General features: G+C 47.7%; 1 protein-coding gene across 2 annotated transcripts in view; it reads right to left on the bottom strand.

The window, feature by feature from the left end:
• RPH3AL (rabphilin 3A like (without C2 domains)) overlaps window positions 1-21729 on the bottom strand; it is a 54998-nt gene that overhangs the window by 24352 nt on the left and 8917 nt on the right. The window contains exons 2-5 of one of the 2 annotated variants that reach the window (XM_080983200.1): window positions 19974-20087; window positions 16282-16425; window positions 11440-11569; window positions 3264-3350 (exon numbers count right to left, since the gene is read on the bottom strand). In XM_080983200.1, coding sequence (XP_080839326.1) covers window positions 3264-3350; window positions 11440-11569; window positions 16282-16425; window positions 19974-20050 — 438 coding nt within the window. In that variant the 5' untranslated portion in view covers window positions 20051-20087. The remainder of the gene's footprint in view (window positions 1-3263; window positions 3351-11439; window positions 11570-16281; window positions 16426-19973; window positions 20088-21729) is intronic. The other variant, XM_080983199.1, reaches the window with a different exon arrangement.

Genomic DNA, 21729 nt, shown 5'->3' with positions numbered 1-21729 from the left:
GGCACCAGCAGGTGGCGCTGCAACCTAGAGAGTGTTAACAGTCTTCTGAGGGCTATTGAGCCACTGCAGCAGTGATGGAGGGTGAGGAGAAAGAAGGCGGAAGAGGGAGACTAAGGTGGGCAGTCTAGGCAGACCGTGGAGGAGCAACTCTAAGGGCAGGGTTTGGCATGGGGGTGGAGGCAGGTGGGGTTGGTGATTGAAGCAAGCATGGGCACGGCTCCAGGTAATTTTATACATTCTCTCTCTCATTACAGCAAATAGCAGCTTGCTAACAGATGTCATATGGGTTCGGGCCCATTTAGTTAGCATGTAGAACACGCACACCATTATTAATGAGGCTGCACAGAATTGTACCTCCCCCCCAAAAAAGAAAAAGTCAAGCAGCAGCAGGATAAACGAGGCAAGTGGGGAAATTAAACAAGAACCCCGGTCTTTTTCATTATGCACCAGCAGAACTTTGCAATTACATCCTTTGGACCAATCTGTCTTTGGACCAATGACTGCCTTGCAGAGCGGCAGGGATGGGTGGGGGAGAAGAGGCTGATTTCCTAAACCCAGGTAAAGCAAGTCCACATACTGCACCGTCTGATGTAGAAGACATCAGAAATTCAGAGAAATCCGGCTCAGTTTAATTCCGAAACGCGAATTTACTTAATCCGCATGTCCTGAAACAAGCATGTGAAAAGCCAGCCTGTGGAATTTGCGCTCCTGTGGATTTTGCAATGCTGCTGTCTGGCCAAGTCAAGGTGTGCAAAAAAAAATGGCATTTGCCAGGATAAAACGTGCATAAAATGGCACATTATGGTTATCATTATAATTAATTTATAAAAATATTTATCTACCACTATGCCATAAAAAGATATCAAAGTGGTTTACAGAAATAAAGCATGAGACCGTACAACAAAAACCACAAAAAAGCTAAAAGCAGAAATCAATTAACAATTGTTTATTATTAGAAACACAGAGTTGGTAGGGACAATGAGGGTCATCTAGTCCAACCCCTACAATGCAGGAATCTTTCAGGCTTGAACCCACAACCCTGATATTAAGAGTCTGATGTTGTTGTTGCTGTTGTTGTTACACACCCTTGCTTTACCAAAAGTCAATATTAGGCAAAACTGAATGACAAACATGCCTATTAGGAGAAACGCACACTAAATTGCTGAATTTTTACGAGGGCTTTCTTTTTTACTGGAAACTGGTGCAGAAATGCGGAGAGCTGAAGATTGGAAATATGATGGAAACTGAAATTGACATATCTGCCCGTCCCTAGTCTGCTGCGAGCAGGAGGTGATCAGGCTTCAAATAAATCATTCCGGGCTCTGCGCAAGCCTCAAACCGGACAGATTTTTCATGTTAAAAGGCTGGTGTTTAAACAGCATCGCGTCGTCAAGCTTCACAGGGGCTGAGCAAGGCACCCCATCCGAAACAGTGCCGGCCCTGTCAAGGGGTAAAGGAAGCGACTGCTTTTCCTGGGTAAAGACACCGATGAAGGGAGACATTTTGAAAACGTCTTACTCTGCTTTTATCGCTCAACTACTTCTCATTCCTCACATTTGTATACCACCCTTCCACAGAAGGGTGGAAGGAGGCATCCATATTCTCCCCATCCTCACAGCACCCCAAGAGGTCGGTTGGGCTAAGATCAGCCAGTAAGCCATTTCCTGCTTAGTCATTTTGACGCTTTGGCAGCCTATTTGCCAAATTTAACAATTCCAAAATACAGACGTGCTGTCACTTTCGCAAGATTGAATATATACTGCCTTCACCACTGGGGAAAACGGTTATGTCCATGTGGAGATGGCAGTACTGAGTCAGGAGTTCCTGTGCTTCTAGCTTGCACTCTTTATAAAGATTTGAGGAGTGAGGTTTCCTCTCTAGAAGGGGAAGAAATGGAGGCAGTGAGAGATTTTACTTTCTTGGGCTCCATGATCACTGCAGATGGTGACAGCAGTCACGAAATTAAAAGACGCCTGCTTCTTGGGAGAAAAGCAATGACAAACCTAGACAGCATCTCAAAAAGCAGAGACATCTCCTTGCCAACAAAGGTCCGTATAGTTAAAGCCATGGTTTTCCCAGTAGTGGACACGACTAAACAACTGGGAGACCAGGGTTCAAATCCCCAGTCAGCCATGAAGCTCCCTTGGAGATCCTTGGGCCAGTCACAGCCTCTTGGCCTAATCTACATCGCAGGATTGTTGTGAGGATGAAAGGGGGAGAGAGGGAAACCATGCTTGCCAACTTGATTTCCTTTACTTTGAGGGAAAGTGGAATATAGATATAAGTATAAATAAATTAAACAAGAAAAATGAAGATTAAACTCAGTTAATGGAGGGAGGGCAAATCAATAGATCCTTCACACAACGGTTAAAAAATGAAGGTGCAAGGGTCAAAGCAACACTCATCTCTCTTCGCAGGAAGTGTTTTGTGTGTTTTGCTCCTCACCTGCAATCTAAGTTTAATGTGGGACATTCTGTTGCTTGGATAAGTCAATCTGATGCTCTCAAGATATTGGCTGAGTGGGAATTTGAACCTTGGTCTCCCGAGTCCTAGTCTGACTCTCGCTGCTGCATCACACCGGCTCTCAGGATACAGGATCACAGGTTTGGAAGGGACCCCTGGGCATCATCCAGACTGACCCTTCCAAACCTAAAGCATATGATACTCAAGACCGCCTTGTGTGTGGATGAAGGAGGCAGGCAGAAACTAGTTTCTACTGACCCAAAAACTCGGCGGTTGCACAAGGAATAATTTCTGCCCCCCACTGATTATTATTGGAGTCTTTCCTGAAGAAGCAGGCATTTAAGACAAAAAGAGCCACTTGGACCCGTTTCCGAAGAAAAAAAAACTGGGAGCCGCAAAACTCGTCATTATAAAAATAACTTTTTTGTCACTTTTTTATTATTTCTTGGCTTGACCCCTCAGAATTACTCCTCCTCATAGAAATAAACGTTAAATTAACAAGTTACCTTTTTGTGTGTGTGTGTTCTTCACTCCCCTTCAAAACAGTGACCAGCGTACATGCCCCTTACAATGTAGCGGGCGGGCGGGCAGGAAGGTGACGTTGGGACGGTGCGTGACTAACGCACGCACCACCCCATGTGACGTCACAGCCAGTACAGCACCCGCCACAGTGGGGAGTGTCGGGGCGCACAATGCGCCTCCTCCCCTCGCTAGTATCCGCCCCGCAGCCGCGGCAAAGGTGTAAAAGAGCCACATGTGGCTCCGGAGCCGCGGGTTGCAGACCCCTGCCATAAACTCACCTCTCTCTGCTCGCTGCAAATCTTGCAGAACCAGACGGGCCGCTTCTGGGTGCTCAGGGTTTCAATCCCACATTTGGTGCAGACTTTCTGGGGGGGAAAGACGACACGGGGATTGGGGTGGGAACCATTAGAAAGGCCGAAGGAGCCCAACGCCAACGCCAACGCCACCCTCCCCTTGAAGGAAAGAAGCAAACAAACAACACTAGGAGACCTGCCATTTAAATTACCCATAGTGCACTGCTCCACTGGGAAATGCTGAGAGAGCGCCATGGGGGCCATAGCTGTCAACATTTCCCTTTTTTTAAGGGAAATTCCTATTCAGAATAAGGGAATTTCCCTTAAAAAGGGAAACGTTGACAGCTATGGTGGGGGCCAGTCGCAAAATGGCTGCCGCGGGGAGAGGGGCCCAATACAAAATGGCTGCCACGTTGGGCATGTTGTAATGGTTGCGGTATCTTAAAGAGCAGAAAAGGAGACAAGATCACAAAATTGGGGGTGGGGGGCTCCCTATCAGGTACCAAAAGGCGGCCATAGCGAGCCTTTCGCTGGTTCCAGCAAGCGCCACGTTGGCAACTCTTGCCCCGGAGCATTGTGGGAAATCAAAATGGCGGCTCCTAACCGTCCGACGCAGGTGCCAAGCTGCGCTGCTGCAATTTCCAAGCCCACTAGAGGGGAGCGTCCCATAACTCTGAAGCTGGAGGCAGCATCCCTTTGGAAATGGATCATCATTTCTGGGCACCTGCTTGCAGGTCATAGGACCTCAGATTGGGGAAGGTGGCTTAGCTGTTGACCAACTCTCCCCAGACACAAGAGGGGTGGGAGGAACAAACCCACAGGACATGAGATGGGTAAACATTTCAAAAACAGAGAGAGAGATATGTAGCAGGCAGGTTCGGCCAGGGGATAAACAGCTGGTGCTCGATATAAAATCAATTCCCCTAATGAGGGAACGGCAATAGTCCCTCATGGTGCTGGGGGTGGCTGGAGGGGGAAGAGAATTAAGGTGCCCAATGGAACTGCAAGAGCCGCAGGTGGTGCTAGCGGCCATTGATCGCCATCAAGAAGGCTGGTTAACCCATTAAAAACACGTTCAAGTTTGCCCCAGAGAAGCCGCATAGAATTGTAGTGTCAACCATAGCTGTCAACTTTTCCCCTTTCTTGCAAGGAATCCTATTTGGAATAAGGGAATTTCCCTTTAAAAAAGGGAAACGTTGACAGCTATGAGCCCAACCCCTGCAATGCAGGAATCGCAGTTTGAGAATCCCTGACAGAGGATGTCCATTGCACTGTTCTTCCTAAAGTTTAGTGGGAATCTCCTTCCTTGTCATTTAAATCCATTGGTCCAGGGCAGGGGGCAGCAAACTTTTTCAGCAGGGGGCCGGTCCACTGTTCCTCAGACCTTGTGGGGGCCGGACTATATTTTGAAAAGAAAAAAACAATGAACAAATCCCTGTGCCCCACAAATAACCCAGAGATGCATTTAAAATAAAAGGACACATTCTACTCATGTAAAAACACGCTGATTCCCGTACCGTCCGCAGGCCGGATTTAGAAGGTGAATGGGCCGGATCCAGCCCCCGGGCCTTAGTTTGCCTACCCATGGTTCAGGCCCTACTCTCTGGAGCAGGAGAAAACAAGCTTGCTCCGTCTTCCATGCGACAGCCCTTTAGATACTGGAAGATGACTCTCCTATCTCCTCTCAGCCTCCTCTTGCGCAGGCTAAAAAATATCCAGCTCCTTTGTTCTTAAGAGCAAGGGTGAAGAACGTCCGGGCTTGAAGCCTTCTAGTCCTTTTTATCATGCCTTTGGCACACTTGGGAAGCCCCTCCCCTTCTTCTCAGGCCACGCCCCCTGCTGGTCCCGATCCCCACTCTCCTGGAGTGTTCTCGCCTGGCTGAAAATGCCTGTTCCTTGCCTGGAAGAGAGGGGGCACGTGGGGAATATCCAAAGCCACTCCTACTCAGAGTAGGCTCATTGAAATTATGGACATGGCCAACTTCTGCCGATTCAATGGGTCTACTCTGAGTAGGAATCTCATCACCTACACCGCTGTGTGTTTTAATATTTATGTTTATTACTCTGCTCACTTTTGCCTCTGGCGTGCGGCCCCCAGGAGGTTACGAGGAAGGGGACGTGGCCCTCAAGACTGAAAAAAAGTCCCCCACTCCTGGCCTGTGCTAGACCCAAACATGAGAAGTCCAGGATTGCTCTCTTGCTTAAGGGGAGGAATAAATCGCTGCCGTTTCTCTCCCTGCGGGGATTCAGGTCTACAGCTTAGGTCTGTAACAGTCAAGTGCTGCCCCCTGATGGGCGCCTGTGGAATTCTAGAAGCCCTCAAAATAAGAAATTCCCTCCTGCTTTTCAGCCATATCACCCAGGAAACAAAAACCGTTTTCCTTCGCTTTGGCTCGCAGGCGGAGGAGGAGAAAAGGGAGAGAGAGTTTTGCAGGGTGGGGGTTATTTGCAGGTACTTTAAAGGATACTAAGAAGAAAGAAGAGTCCCCTCAAATCCTCACAAAATTCTTAATTTTGACATGTGGAGAATAAATCCCCATCTTTCAGCCGAAAGAAGGAACAGCCACCGATAGCTGCAGCCCTTCTTTGTGAAACAAAGCAAGTTTCCAGACCTCATGGTTCTAAGTCAGGGGTCAGCAACCTTTTTCAGTCGTGGGCTGGTCCACCACCCCTCAGACCATGTGATGGGCTGGACTATATTTTGGAACGAATTCCTGTGCCCCACAAATAACCCAGAGATGCATTTTAAATAAAAGCACACATTCTACTCATGTAAAAACACGCTGATTCCCGGACCGTCTGCGGGCCGGATTTAGAAGGCGATTAGTCCGCATCCGGCTCCTGGGCCTTAGGTTGCCCACCCCTGTTCTAAGTTCAGGGCTGGTTTCAATAGGAACGCAGGAAGATGCCTTGTGCCGATTCAGACCATCCAGCTCAGTATTACCTGCACTGACTGGAAGCTACTCTCTGGAGTTTCTGGCTGGGGACAATTCGCAGATCTACCTGCTGGATACTGAAGACACGACCTTCTGTAGGTGATCTACCACTGAACCAAAGATCAGCCAACCTGATGGATGTTGAGTCAGATTAGACTAATGCGGCTGCCCCCTTGGAACTTATATTTGGGATATCTCTGCTGTCTTCTTCTTTCTAGTTTTAGGAACGTAGGGAGCTGGGCTTTGGACAAAGTTAGCAGAGACATCACCTTGCCAACAAAGGTCCGTATAGTTAAAGCCATGGTTTTCCCAGTACTGATGTATGGAAGTGAGAGCTGGACCATAAAGAAGGCTGATCACTGAAGAATTGATGCTTTTGAATTATGGTGCTGGAGGAGACTCTTGAGAGTCCCATGGACTGCAAGAAGATCAAACCTCTCCATTCTGAAGGAAATCAGCCCTGAGTGGTCACTGGAAGGACAGATCCTGAAGCTGAAAGATGGAGGGCGCAAGTGTTTGAGAACACTGTCCAACCATCTCGTCCTCTGTCATCCCCTTCTCCTTGGGCCCTCCATCTTTCCCAACATCAGGGTCTTTCCAGGGAGTCTTTTCTTCTCATGAGGTGGCCAAAGTATTGGAGTCTCAGTTTCAGGATCTGTCCTTTGATCTTCTTGCAGTCCATGGGACTCTCAAGAGTCTCCTCCAGCACCAGAATTCAAAAGCATCCATTCTTCAGCAATCAGCCTTCTTTATGGTGCAGCTCTCACTTCCATACATCACTACTGGGAAAACCATGGCTTTAACTATATGGGCCTTTGTTGGCAAGGTGATGTCTCTGCTTTTTAAGATGCTGTCTTGGCTTTACAGTTAGGTTCCTACTAACCACAGTTGGTCGGTGTTTCCACCAACCATGGTTTGAAGGAAACAATCTTCCGTTCGCAGTTCTTGCAAGTCATCCACATTTAAAGCAGGGTTCCCCAAACTTGGGTCTCCAGCTTTAGGACTACAACTCCCATCATCCCTAGCTAGCAGGACCAGTGGTCAGGGATGATGGGAACTGTAGTCCAAAACCAGCTGAAGACCCAATTTTGGGAAATCCGTATTTAAAGCATGCAGCTTCCCCCGCCCCAATGAATCTTGGGAAGTGTAGTTTGTTAAGTGTGCCAGGTACTGTAGCTCTGAAAGGTAGACTACAGTTCCCATGATGATTTGGAAGGGGGCGGGGAATGTGCTTTAAAAGGTTTGGTGTAGGTTCTACCTGAGGCAATATCGCTTCCTTCCTCATTCCTTCCCATTCCTGTCTTCTCCCATTAAATTGACCATTGGAGGTGGCGGGGGAGAGCAAAAGAATTAAAAATAAAATAAAAAGAGATTAGTGGCTTAGCTTGTCAACCCAGCCAGCTATATTTGCCCCCTGCCTTAGAATATCGCAAATTGAAAAAGAAGCGAGGTATTTTAAAAATGAAAAATAAAAAAATAAAACAATTCCGCTCCCTGTGGAAACTATTTTGCAGACAGTGAGCTGTCATTTCAACATCACCTCCCTTGGTAATTTAAAAGCACTTAAATGCTTTCTGCGTGCCGTCGGGCGTGAAGGAAGCCTTGCTCTTCGCAAACTAAATGGGGTTTCAGATGGGAAGGCAGCGAAGCGGGATGGGAAAGAAAAATTGTGGACTTTAGATTGGTGGGGGGTGGGAGAGAGGAAGCCCCCAAACCCACAAACTTGCCAAGCCCAGCCCAGAGGGCTATACTTAACGGGTGGCCGCAATCCGTTTTCACGCAAGGCTGGGTGTTGCTTTTTCCTCGCACGGAAAGTGCACGAAGGGCGAACTCCGCTGAATTCTGACGCGAAGGAAAGAGCAGCTTATTAGGCAGACGTTTACACACTCTGCCAGAGTTCCCGAGTTGACCTTCCTTTGTTTTACAAGGTTTTCAAAAGGTTGCTTCCCAAGATAAATATCTTCGCTGGCTGCCCATCAACTACCAAGCCACGCTGAGAGCACTGGAAGAGTCTGCAGGATTGGGCCAGTGGCCCAACTAGGCCAGCATCTTAAATTTCATTTTAAACTGTATTTTAAATTGTTTTTTTTCTTTTTCTTTCTTTTCTTATTCTGTTTTTACTGAAATTTTATTGATGTTAGCTGCCCTGAGCCAGGCTCTGGCCGGGGAAGGCGGGGTATAAATAAATTATTATTATTATTATTATTATTATCCTTTCAGGCTGACCAGCAAGCAGGATTTGAACACAAGAGCATTCTCCTCTCCTGTGGTTTCCAGCAACTGGTATTCAGAAGTATTTGCTGCCTCCGATTGAGGAGCCAGAGAATAGCCATCGTGGCTAGTAGCCATCCAAAGCATTTTCCTCCTCCAGACCTCATAGAATCACAGAATTGTGGCATTGGAAGGGACCCTGGGGGGACATGTAGTCCAAGACCCTGCAATGCAGGAATCTCAGCTAAAGCATCCCTGGCAGATGGCTATCCAACCTCTGCTTAAAAACCTCCAAGGAAGGAGAGTCCGCCACCTCCCGAGGGAATCCGTTCCACCCTGTTTGAAGCCATCTACGCTGGTGGCCATCCCAGCTTCCTGTGGCAGTGAGTTCCATAGTTTAACTACATGCTCAACGCCCTTGTATTAATTGACAAAGCCCTGAACAACTTAGATTCAGGGCACCTTACGGACCACCTGACTCCTTGCATCGCGGCTCGATATCCAAGATCGTTTGTAGAAGCGATGCTGGTCTCTCTCTCTCTCTCTCTCTCTCTCACACACACACACACACACAGTTGGTGAGGTTCCTCAGACAGCGACAAAAAACTGAGCCTTAACACAGAGTCCTGTGGAACACTCTGCCACCAGAAATTCAGCAGGAGCCTTCTGCTTTGACCTTTCAACGCCTGCTGAAAAACTTTTCTATGCCACCAGGCTTATGCAGGCTGGAGTACTGGGCCACAAAACTCGGTCCCATTCATGCAGAAGGTCTTATTCTGTGTGTAGTCTGCAACCCAGGCTCCTGGATCCACTACATTTCAGTTATTTTTTTGCTTTCCACTGATGTATCTAATTCCAGATATTATTATTATTATTATTATTATTATGACAAACCTAGACAGCATCTTAAAAAGCAGAGACATCACCTTGCCAACAAAGGTCCGTATAGTTAAAGCTATGGTTTTCCCAGTAGTGATGTATGGAAGTGAGAGCTGGACCATAAAGAAGGCTGATCGCCAAAGAATGGATGCTTTTGAATTCTGGTGCTGGAGGAGACTCTTGAGAGTCCCATGGACTGCAAGAAGATCAAACCTCTCCATTCTGAAGGAAATCAGCCCTGAGTGCTCACTGGAAGGACAGATCCTGAAGCTGAGACTCCAATACTTTGGCCACCTCATGAGAAGAGAAGACTCCCTGGAAAAGACCCTGATGCTGGGAAAGATGGAGGGCACAAGAAGAAGGGGACGACAGAGGACGAGATGGTGGGACAGTGTTCTTGAAGCTACCAGCATGAGTTTGACCAAACTGTGGGAGGCAGTGGAAGACAGGAGTGCCTGGCGTGCTCTGGTCCAGGGGCGCACGAAGAGTCGGACACTACTAAACAACAACAACAACTATTATTATTATTATTATTATTATTATTATTATTATTATTAAAACTGACTTTATTCTACACTTGCTAAAATGCAGGTTTTCACCTTCTTTGGATTCACTGACATGTTTTGCAAATCATTCTCCCTCTCTCTCCCCCCCCCCAGCTTTCAAGCTGCCCCCCCCCAAAATAAAAATAAATGGGTGTCTGTTGGAAGTTGCTCTGAACGCAGCTCACTATGGAAAAGCAGAATACAAACAAACTCACGATCAATCGATCAACCCAAAGCACAGCAGAGAGCATCAGCGATAAAGGCTTAAGAAGAACAGAGGAGGGAGAGTTGGGTGTGTTTCACCAGGAAAAGAAAACCGAGAGGAGATCTGATAGTCATCTTCATATATTTGAAGGGCTTGCCCCGAGGAAGATGGAGCAAGCTTCTTTTCTGCTGCTCAGGAGGGGCAGGTTCCGAACCGATGGCTTTTAAGTTATAAGAAAGGAGATTCCAACTAGATTTCCTACCTGCCCGCGGACTGTCTCGCCAGAGTGGTGCATGCTCTGGTTATCTCCCGCTTGGACTACTGCAACATGCTCTATGTGGGGCTACCTTTGAAGGTGACACGGAACTTACAACTAATCCAGAATGTGGCAGCTAGACTGGGGACTGGGAGCGGCCGCTGAAACCATACGACACCGGTCCTGGAAGACCTACATTGGCTCCCAGGACATTTCCGAGCACAATTCAAAGTGTTGGTGCTGACCTTGAAAACCCTAAAGGGCCTCGGCCCAGTAGACCTGAAGGAGCATCTCCACCCCCATTGTTCAGCCTGAACACTGAGGTTCTGGCGGTTCCCTCCCTGCAAGAAATTAGGTTACAGGGAACCAGGCACAGGGCCTTTTCAGTAGTGGCGCCCGCCCTGTGGAACACCCTCCCATCAGATGTCAAGGAAATAAGCAACTGATTTTTATAAGACCTCTGAAGGCAGCTCTGTTTAGGGAAGTTTTTAATGTTTGATGTTTTATTGCATTTTTAATATTTTGTTGTAAGCTGCCCAAAGTGGCTGGGGAAACCCAGCTGGATGGGCGGGGTAAAGGTAAAGGTAAAGGGACCCCTGACCATTAGGTCCAGTCGTGGCCGACTCTGGGGTTGTGGTGCTCATCTCGCTTTATTGGCCGTGGGAGCCGGCGTACAGCTTCCGGGTCATGTGGCGAGCATGACTAATCCGCTTCTGGCGAACCAGAGCAGTGCGCGGAAATGCCGTTTACCTTCCCACAGGAGCGGTACCTACTTGCACTTTGACGTGCTTTCAAACTGCTAGGTTGGCAGGAGCAGGGACCGAGCAATGGGACCTCACCCCGTCATGGGGGTTCGAACCGACGACCTTCTAATCGGCAAGTCCTAGGCTCTGTGGTTTAACCCACAGCGTCCCATGGGCAGCGTATAAATAATAAATTATTATTTTTATTAAGAAGAATGTCCTGACGGAAAGAGCTGTTTGACAGAGGAATGGACTCCCTTGGGAGGTGATGGGCTCTCCTTCCCTGAAGGTTTTTAAACAGAGGTTTGGTGGCCACCTGTTAGGGACTCTTTGGCTGAGATTGCAGCGGGACTAAGTGACGCTTCTGCAGGTACCAGCAATCTCACCTTTTTGCAGTCTTGGCAAAAGACAGCCGTGCTCCCCAGCAGCCCCAGAGCCTCTCCGCAGAGCAGGCACTGAGATAAGCCATTGCCCATCACGTTCTTCCGCATGGTCTCCAGTCGCTCCACCAGACGCCTGCAAAACAAGAGCCTCCTTCAGGCTGCTGTCACAAGGCAGGGATTTCCAGAGGATTCGTGACCCCACACATAGGGAGCTGCCTTAGAGCTCCTACCCCACTGCAGATGAAGCAAGATTCTAGTCCTCAAGGTTGCGAATTAAAGGCAGATTCAATTAGAAACACAGTATGCTGCCTTCTGCTGAGCCAGACCCATTGGTTCATCCAACTCAGTAGTGTCTGCACTGGTTGGCAGCCGCTCTCCAGGGTTTCAGGCAGGCAGTTTCTCCAGCCCTACCTGGAGATAGAATCCTAGAATTTTAAGAGTTCGAAGGGACCCTGCGGATCATCTAGTCCAACCCCCTGCAATGCTGGAATTTTCCGCTGTCCGATAGGAATATCGAACCTGCAACCTTGGCATTATCAGCACCATGCCGGGACTGAACCTGGGATGTTCTGCTATGATGGGCGAATCCGTCATTTTGGATTAACTCAGTTTGTCATTTCCCCCACTCTATCCTCCTTGTTTCCATGACAGTTTGTGATTTTGCCCCCCCCCCCCCCCCAAGTCCTTGCAGAAGTTTCAACCAGCCTTTTATAGTGGTTATTTCTCCCAATATACAAAACTGAGCAAAGCAATTTCCCCTAGCGTAGCGCACATTTTTTGCATGCTATTTTCATTTTAATGCACACTTTTGTCCTAATCTGCATGTTGATTGTCCTCACGTTTGGGTTGCAGAGCCGCACTGCAAAATCCAGAGAACAGCGGGTTTCAAAAGGCCGACTGCGCTTCAGTTCATGTATTGTTTCGGAAAGTGCGAGTCAAGCACATCCGCTGTAAAATGCAAACAGAACTGAATTCCTCCCCCCTTCGCTACCTTCACCCACAGCAAAATCCTCACCACGCTGTTCTGTGACCATGGTGGAATCAAGCTCAATATCGGCCATGCTCCAGTGGCAGTGAGTTCCACAGCTGTAACAACATTCCTTCTGCGTCATCCTTGACAGCCTCGCCATGTGGATCTTAACCTATTATTTTATTTACTGCATAAAAATTATATATCATTTGTTTTTGTTTGTTTTTAAAAAAACCAAAGCGATGATTGGTAAAAACCATTTAAAACGTTCAGATCATTAAAAGCAGCAATAAACTTAAAATGCATCGGCATTCTAGATACCCAAGTGGGCCTGTCCAGACAAAAATGTTTATAGCAAACCAAATTCTGCCATTTCCTTCAGGTCACACTCTAGCACCGGGGCAGGGGAGCCTCAGGCCCCAGTGGGACTGGATGTGGCCCTCCATACTTTTCTATCTGGCCCTCAGATCTCTCCCAAGCTATGTCCCTTCTCCCCAGCCCATGCCTCTCACCAATCCTGCCTTAAGTGTTTTTTGGGGGCTGACATTATGGAATTCTGATAATGTTCACGCTTGCCTGAATGGCAGAGAATTTTCCCGGGGGCCAGGCAAAGAGTCCCAGAGGGCCACCCACATGGCCCCTGGGCTCCAGCCTTCCCCGTCCCTGCTATAAGCCATCACAACAGTTGCCCAACCCTAGAAGGGATTTTTAAATCACCGACAATTTTACAGCTCACCTTGCCCAGGCTGAGGGAAAACGCAAACTCTGCTTATTTGGCCCAGATTCCTCTGCCTGTTTTTTTCTTTCTTCCCCTCACCACATGCCTTTTTAAAAGAAAGGTTTCCAAATCCACTGGGCTCAGAGATTTATGATTCAGAAAAATAGGAATCTGCTGGGCCCAGAAACGCACGGTTGAGAAGATCAGAAAATATTTCCAGTTGGAAGGCATAAACAACCAACTGAATGGGTTTTCGGAGGGGCAGGAAGTAGGGGGGCTTTGTCGTCAACGAGCTAATAAGTCCAGCTAAGAAATTGTTCAGCTTGAATTTGCCAAGGAAGACGCCCTAAGCCAGTTCATCACCTCAGGCAAAAAAAACCCACTTCCCAGGGAATTGCGGGGTAATGAAGGGAAAGATGTCGAGAAACAACAGTGGCGTGTTGGCTGTGCCATGCTGACTGGAGCGCTGAGCCCAGCGTGCTCTAAAGATCTTTCGACAACAGGCCTCACAGCGTCCAGCTATTAAGGCCTCATTTGCTTCGGGAAATGCCAGCCAGGCAGCTGCAGTTCTGAAAACGGCAACCGCAGGACCTTTTCCTTTTCAAAAAGCAGAGCATTAAGACCGCCACCAGCTAATGGGTCTCTTCAATCAGCTCTGCGAGGTGGAGGAAGAAGCCATTTCTGGGCTGGGCTGCCCATTTTACAGCTCGGCGAGGAGTGAGGGGATGCTTTTTCAGCCCCATAGGAAGGGCCGTCTTACCCATAGGCGCTAGGGGTGCAGGGCACCCGGGCGCCGGGCTCTCAGGGGCGCCAGGCCGAGAGTCCGAGGAAGAGCCCGCCCGTCGGTCGGAGCGCCACAGCGGGCTCTTCTGCTGCGGGAGACTCTGTGTCACGAGTTTGAGGGCAACTGAGCCAGCGAGACGCTGAGGCAGCCGGCCGGCTCTGCCCTCCTGCGCGCCTGGGACTGGGCAATGGGGGGGGCGCATCGGGTGGATCTCTGCATGCTTATGCTTATGCTTATGCTTATGCTTATGCTTATGCTTAAGACAGCCCTGCCCATAGGGCAACCTTTGAGGGGCTGCATGTTGGAAGGGGCCACTGGCAAAAACTGGATGAAACCCTACCTGCCCACAGACTGTCTCGCCAGAGTGGTGCATGCTCTAGTTATCTCCCACTTGGACTACTGCAATGCGCTCTACGTGGGGCTACCTTTGAAGGTGACTCGGGAACTGCAATTAATCAAGAATGCGGCAGCTAGACTGGTGACTGGGAGCGGCCGCCAAGACCATATAACACCGGTCTTGAAAGATCTTCATTGGCTCCCAGTATGTTTCCGAGCACAATTCAAAGTGTTGGTGCTGACCTTGAAAGCCCTAAACGGCCTCGGTCCAGTAGACCTGAGGGAGTGTCTCCACCCCCATCGTGCAGCCCAAATACTGAGGTCCTGCTCCGAGGAGGGACTTTTGGCGGTTCCCTCCCTGCGAGAAATGAGGTTACAGGGAACCAGGCAGAGGGCCTTCTCGGTGGTGGCACCCGCCCTGTGGAACGCCCTCCCAGCAGGTGTCAAGGCGATAAACAACTGTTTTACTTTTAAAAGAAAACTGAAGGCGGCCCTGTTTAGGGAAGTTTTTAATGTCTGATGCTGTGTTGTTTTTAATATTTTGTTGGAAGCTGCCCAAAGTGGCTGGGGAAACCCAGCCAGATGGGCGGGGTATAAATAATAAATTATTCATATTATTATTATTATTATTATTAAGCAATGGAGGCCACTTTTGCCTCTGTTCATCAAGGCAAGTAAAAGGCATTACCCGAGTTCAGGGACACATCGCAGCCAGGCAGAAATCCTTGAGAGAGGTGTGAATGAGGGCTGGTGGGAGGCGTGGCCTGAAGAAAAGGGGGTGTGGCTGAGGAGAGGGGGGGTGGCCAGGGTAGAGCTGCAAGGACCTGGAGAGACCAAGGATTGAGCCCAAGGTCTTCTGAATGCCAACGTGCGCAGACAGATATATCTGTTTATCTGATGAGGCAGCTGCAAAGGGGAAGACCCCAAAGGGATTTGTCCCTTTGGGGTTTTCACTTCGGGGTGTGATGAGGGCAAGGGCACCCACCTTGGGGCAATCATTCGTGGATGGGCTTGCTACGAGGCGAGCGGCTGGAGCAGCCGGTTGGAGGGCAGAATGTGGGACAAGCTGGGTTATGTGAGATCCAGAACGCTCCAGAGCCAAGCATGACTGCAGCTTAATAATGATAATAATAATAATAATAATAATAATAATAATAATTTAAAGATGCATTATTAAGTGTGACACGCAGTTCATCTGGCAATGTCACTATTTTATATGGTTTTTCCCAATCTACTCTTTTCGCTGCAGTTCTGTATTTCCTTTCTTGCATTTGTCTTTTGCACGGATATTCCGTTCGCCGCTTTGGTGGGCCCTTGGTCCCCAAAGCAGTATATAAACAAACAAACCGTAACCATCTCTCGGAGTGGTTTGGAATCTGATTTCCATTCAGAAGGACCCAGGTTAGAATGCCGGTATCTCCAGATAAAGAAAGGAGAGACCCGTCTGGAAACCAGGAGAGCTGCTGCTGTTAAAGAGGTTTTAGAAAATTATGAGTGGTGTGAGGAAACAGGAGAAGGCAGCTAAGCCACAGAGGACACACTCCTAGCAACACTTCCAGAGACGTATTGGGGGAGGGCTGCCGGTCAGTGACAGAGCAATGGGTTTGCATGCAGAAGGTCTTAGGTTCAATCCTGGCACCATCAGGCAGGCCTGGTGGAGACTTCCATCTAAAAACCTGAAGAGCCTCTGCCAGCCAGTGTAGACAACACAGATCTAGATGGCCCCATGGTCCGACTCAGTATAAGTCAGCTTCCTATGTTGCCATTCAGAACCATGAGGTCTAGCACCTTGCCTTATTTGTAGGGGAAGAACTGGTACTGAGGGGCAGAGCATCTGTGCAATTGGCCTGGGTTCAACGACTGGCGACTCATGGCAGGGCCAGGAAAGGCTCCCTTGCTAGAAACCCTGAGAAGCTGCTGCCAGTCCGTGTAGACAGCACTGGACTAGAAGGCTCAAGGGTCTGGGGTGTGGCGTTAAGGCAGCTTCTTAAGTAATGAGAAACCCTCAGGTCTACAGGAAGGCGCCGGCAACCGTACCCAATCCTCTGCTGTTCAACAACGTCCAGTTTCTCCGCCCGGCGGACGACTTCCAGGATGACTTCCATCTCCTTGGCGTTCAGCGCCTGCGTCTTCCTCTGCCGGTTGCTTTGGAACGTGTGAACCGACCAGCCGGTCTGAAGCCTGGAAGGAAAGGAATTCAGAGGAGGGGGAGAGAAAGAAGAGCTTCGTCACGAAGCAAGGGTATTGATTTAAAAAATAATAATAATTACACGTAACGGTTACGCATTTAGGAAAACCAAAAATCAAACAATCTGAGCATCATCTCCGATATATATGCTGAAACCATCACAATCTTAACCAACACGAAATAATCCGTACTAACAGCTGTTGCATTCCTTTCTTTTTGAAAAAAGAAGTTTTAAAAAACCAACTCCGCCTGTCGTGCTTTAAAATCAATACACTCAAGTTAGGGGTTTCCTTGCTTATTTCTTTTTATTAAATCTCTATGGCACCCTTCTTCTGAGGATCACGTGGAAGTTTACAGCATAGAAACACAAAAAAACAGACCACAGTAACAAACAACGATAACACACACACACACACACAAAAACCAGAGAGAGTTTAAAAGGCCATAGATGGTTTAATTAGCCTAAGGCCTGGGAGAAAAGGAATGTTTTTGTGCCTGGCACCTAAAGAAATGTAATGAAGGCGCTGGGCGAGTCTCTCTGAGGAGAGGTTTAACTTTTTCTATAATAAAATTACCTAGTTTGTAGATCCTTTAAAAAAAGTACATTTAGATCTGGGCTAAGGAAGGGCCACAGCTCAGTGGAGGAGAATCTGTGCTCTACGTGGGGCTACCTTTGAAGGTGAGCCGGAAACTACAACTAATCCAGAATGCGGCAGCTAGACTGGTGACTGGGGGCGGCCGCTGAGACCATATAACACTGGTCTTGAAAGACCTACATTGGCGTTTCTGAGCACAATTCAAAGTGCTGGTGCTGACCTTGAAAGCCCTAAACAGCCTCGGTCCAGTATTATCTGAAGGAGCATCTCCACCCCCATCGTTCAGCCCGGACACTGAGGTCCAGTGCCAAGGGCCTTCTGGCGGTTCCCTCGTTGCGAGAAGCCAAGTTACAGGGAACCAGGCAGAGGGCCTTCTCGGTGGTGGCGCCTGCCCTGTGGAACGCCCTCCCACCAGATGTCAAAGAGAAGAACAACTACCAGGCTTTTAGAAGACATCTGAAGGCAGCCCTGTTTAGGGAAGCTTTTAATGTTTGATGTATTACAGTATTTTAACATTTTTTGGGAAGCCGCCCAGAGTGGCTGCGGAAGCCCAGCCAGATGGGCGGGGTATAAATAATAAATGATGATGATTACATGCAAAATGTCCACAGTTCAATCCCCAGGGTCTCCAAATGGGATGGGAGTGTCCTCCTGATTGAAACCCAGGAGAGCTGCTGCCAGCCAGTGTGGGCAATAGACGGACCCATGGGTCTAACTCGGCACAAGGCAGCTTCCTAAGCAAACTGCAGGCAGGAAGCCAAAGGGATGAAATACTACCACACTGCCACAAAATAACAAGACAGTAACAAATCACTCACAGTAAAAACAACGCAGGAGGGCCGGGTGGAGGGGGAACAACTTGGACAGTAAGGTTTAATTAAAAAAAAAAAAAAAAACAGAACTAAGAAAATAAATCCAAGCAATCCCATTTTTAATCTTCAATTTTACAACCTTCCAGGAGGCCAAGCAGTTCAAGGCAATCAAACCCACACACGACTAGTAGACTCATGTCAATATTGAGCAGTATTTGTCCAGGACCCTGACACCTGCCTGTGTGATTTAATTTCCACATGGAAGGAAGGGGGGGGTTAAGATCAATTGTGGGCAGAGGGTGAATTCCCTGCCTCCTCCATCACTTCTCATTTACATGCCCTGCCTCTAACCAATGGGCAGAATGAAGGGGTTGCCAGACACCTTCCGCCCCACAGGGCTAACCTGAAGACTCCAGGTGTGCCTGCCCTTCAGGCAGAGGCGGCAGGTGGCAGGGATGTGAATCTCCAGGTGGGCAAGCGCAGCTCCCCTACCCAGGCTCCCTAACCAGGTGAGAAGGAATGGTCCCCTCATTCAGCTGGACTTGAGAACACCCCCTTTAGCTAATGCTTCGCTCTTGATCTCCATCCAGTATTGACTCAGATCCTGAAGCTGAGGCTCCAAGACTTTGGCCACTTCATGAGAAGAGAAGACTCCCTGGAAAAGACCCCGATGTTGGGAAAGATGGAGGGCACAAGGAGAAGGGGACGACAGAGGACGAGATGGTGGGACAGTGTTCTCGAAGCTACCAGCATGAGTTTGACCAAACTGCGGGGGGCAGTGGAAGACAGGAGTGCCTGGTGTGCTCTGGTCCAGGGGGTCACGAAGAGTCGGACACGACTAAACGACTAAACAACAACAACAAATTGACTCATTTGAGGTCTCTGTTTTCGTTTCCTTTTTTTGAATGACAGGCTGTCCGGAGTTGCCCTGCGCTGAACGGACATTCCCAGGGCCCGCCCCATGACATCACTGGCTCTACCTCCTCTGACATCACCAGGGGCCACCCCTAAGTCTCAAGTCCGGGCTCTGAAATCTCAGAGTCTGGGATGTTGGAAGTTATTTAATCAACGTTACATAAAACGGTGCACCTTTGAAATTGCATTGAATTTAAATTACGGTGCAGAATGTACGGACAAATTGGCAAAAGGCTTGTATTTTTCCATCGCAAAGTTGGGGTGGGCCAAGCTTATGACTGAGTCACAGGTTTTCAGAGTGTTTGCTTATGCTGTTGAAGGTAGCCCGGACCACTCCAGAGTCATGTGCTGTTTTTCCAAGCGCACACAGATCTCCCTGGGCATTGGCCAAGATGCAAGCAAGCTGGAAAAAGAGCGGGGACAGAGATCTTCTGGGGTTTTTTTTTTTAAGCTGAAAAAGCTGGCTTTTAGCAAAGATATGTCCTCGAGCCTTATACTGGGATTAAGTATAGGTAATGATGGAAATATATGAGACAATGCATCGTTTGTTTTGTAACGTTTAAACGGAGTTTCTGCAAGCAGAACTTCGGAACGTCATATTTTTGTGATGAGAATTCATTTCCACACAATACGCCAGATCTGAGAGAGAACCTCCGCTGGCAATATTCATAAGTTGCTGCTGTCCGCACCTGGCAGCCCTAACTGGATGACCCAACACAGGGTCCAAATTTTTTCGTTTGCTGCTCTGTCTACTTTGGCCTCTGGCCATCATGTCCCTTAAGCTGCCCTTGAAATACCGTATTTTTTGCTCTATAAGACTCACTTTTTCCCTCCTAAAAAGTAAGGGGAAATGTGTGTGCGTCTTATGGAGCGAATGCAGGCTGCGCAGCTATCCCAGAAGCCAGAACAGCAAGAGGGATTGCTGCTTTCACTGCACAGAGATCCCTCTTGCTGTTCTGGCTTCTGAGATTCAGAATATTTTTTTTCTTGTTTTCTTCCTCCAAAAACTAGGTGCGTCTTGTGGTCTGGTGCGTCTTATAGAGCGAAAAATACGGTACTTACAAATAAGCGGTTATTGGGAATCAGCAGCTAATATTGGCAGGCAGTTCTATTTATTTGTGTTTTTTTTAAAAAGGGTTATCACAGCATCAGTGTACAAAGGATATCCCCCCCAGTAGGAAATTGCCCCAGCGTGGGGTCAAAAAGAGAGAGACATACTTGGCCCGCAATGCTAGCTGCCGGTCATTGGGGCAGACCCACTGGTCGTTCCCGTTGCCAAAGATTGTATCGGCCATGGCGACAAACCACGCAGGGCAGACGGCGACATCAAACCTGGAGGAAAACAGCGGTGTGTGAAATATATAAAATGAAATTTAAAAAGGAAACAGTTAAAACACTAAAACCAGCAATAAACTAAAAACACACCAGCATTCTAGATATCTGGGTAGGCTTGTCTGAACAAAAATGTTTTTAGCAAGCGCCGAAAAGAGTACAGTGAAGGCACCTGCCTGAAGTCCATTGGCAGGGAGTTCCAAAGGGCTAAAGTTCCAATTTCTTACTGGAATGAGTATTATGTAGCACCCATAACCATGCCAGTTCCAATGAGTAATGGTGCTTTGCTTTCATATTATACTATTATTATTATTATTATTATTATTATTATTATTATTATTTCAACAAAGATAGTGAAAATAAAAAACAAGCAAACAAAGAACAACAAATTATACACAAAAGCAATATCAAATCCATAAAATGGGATTCTCCAAATCCTGTGACTCCCCTCTCCCCGGTTCCTTAGTTTTCTTCTTCAACTGCATATCATTTCTACTCCAAATTATTTATACTATTTCTACAATTACAAGTGTTCTTTAAATCCTGCCAGTGTATGAACCTGTTTACAATACTTTTGTAAATGCATAATAAACATTTCCCATTCCTTTTCAAATTTCTTGTCATCTTCATTTCTGAGCTTTCCAGTTCATTTAGCCATTTCAGCAAAGTCCATTAACAGTTTGCCAATTTTCTCTGGTTGGGACTGCTTCCTCTTTCCACCTTTGGGCTACTCAGTGAGTAATGGTGCTTTGGATGTGAAATGACAGTCCTGAGTTCTGAGAGCAGGCTTGTTTTTCCTGTGTATGGTTTCTTTTCAGGAGGAGGCTTATATGTAAAGTCAATTAAAAATGATATTAAAATACCAGATAATGGGGCAAAACAGGAATTGGCTGTTGCCCTTCCACCCTGCTTCCGACTGGCTAGTTTTGCCAATGGCAGAACCACTGGACAGCTTTTCCAACAGCATCCCGATTCCCTTTTTTAAAACCCCCTGGCATCTTTTAACTAGAAAACCCAGCAAAAGGACAGATGCAGAGAAACAAATGAGCACCCGCTTTGACACCCCCCCTAAAAACAGCAGGCAGGCCAGAGCCGTCAACATAATATGTCCCCATTCAACAGTTAGAAAGGTGCATACATTCAACATTTGACTTTGTTGAGGGTGACACTTGCAAGCAGACTATAGAAAGAGAGATTTGCAGATCCGCTCTTTAAAAATAAAAGAGGCCGACAGAGAATCCAAGCCCCAGGCGTCGGAATCATCCCTTGAAAAGAAGTTTAGCACTAGCTGATAAAGCAACATATAAATTATGTGTTGCCAAAGGCTTAGAGGATCCGGAAAAATTCTGTGCTTTTGGGGGGGATTTTATTCTTTACACAACAAACACAGACACACGGAACTCCTTCTCTACACCGCAGCATTAAATTTGGCTTTTCTGATGTTCCCAAGTACAGTGGTACCTCGGGTTAAGAACTTAATTTGTTCCGGAGGTCCGTTCTTAACCTGAAACTGTTCTTAACCTGAAGCACCACTTTAGCTAATGGGGCCTCCCGCTGCCGCTGCACTGCCACTGCATGATTTCTGTTCTCATCCTGAAGCAAAGTTCTTAACCCAAGGTACTATTTCTGGGTTAGCAGAGTC

The sequence above is a fragment of the Podarcis pityusensis genome (assembly GCF_964106645.2).
Source record: "Podarcis pityusensis genome assembly, chromosome: 15".
NCBI lineage: Eukaryota > Metazoa > Chordata > Lepidosauria > Squamata > Lacertidae > Podarcis > Podarcis pityusensis.
This window is presented reverse-complemented; position numbering and strand designations above follow the sequence as displayed.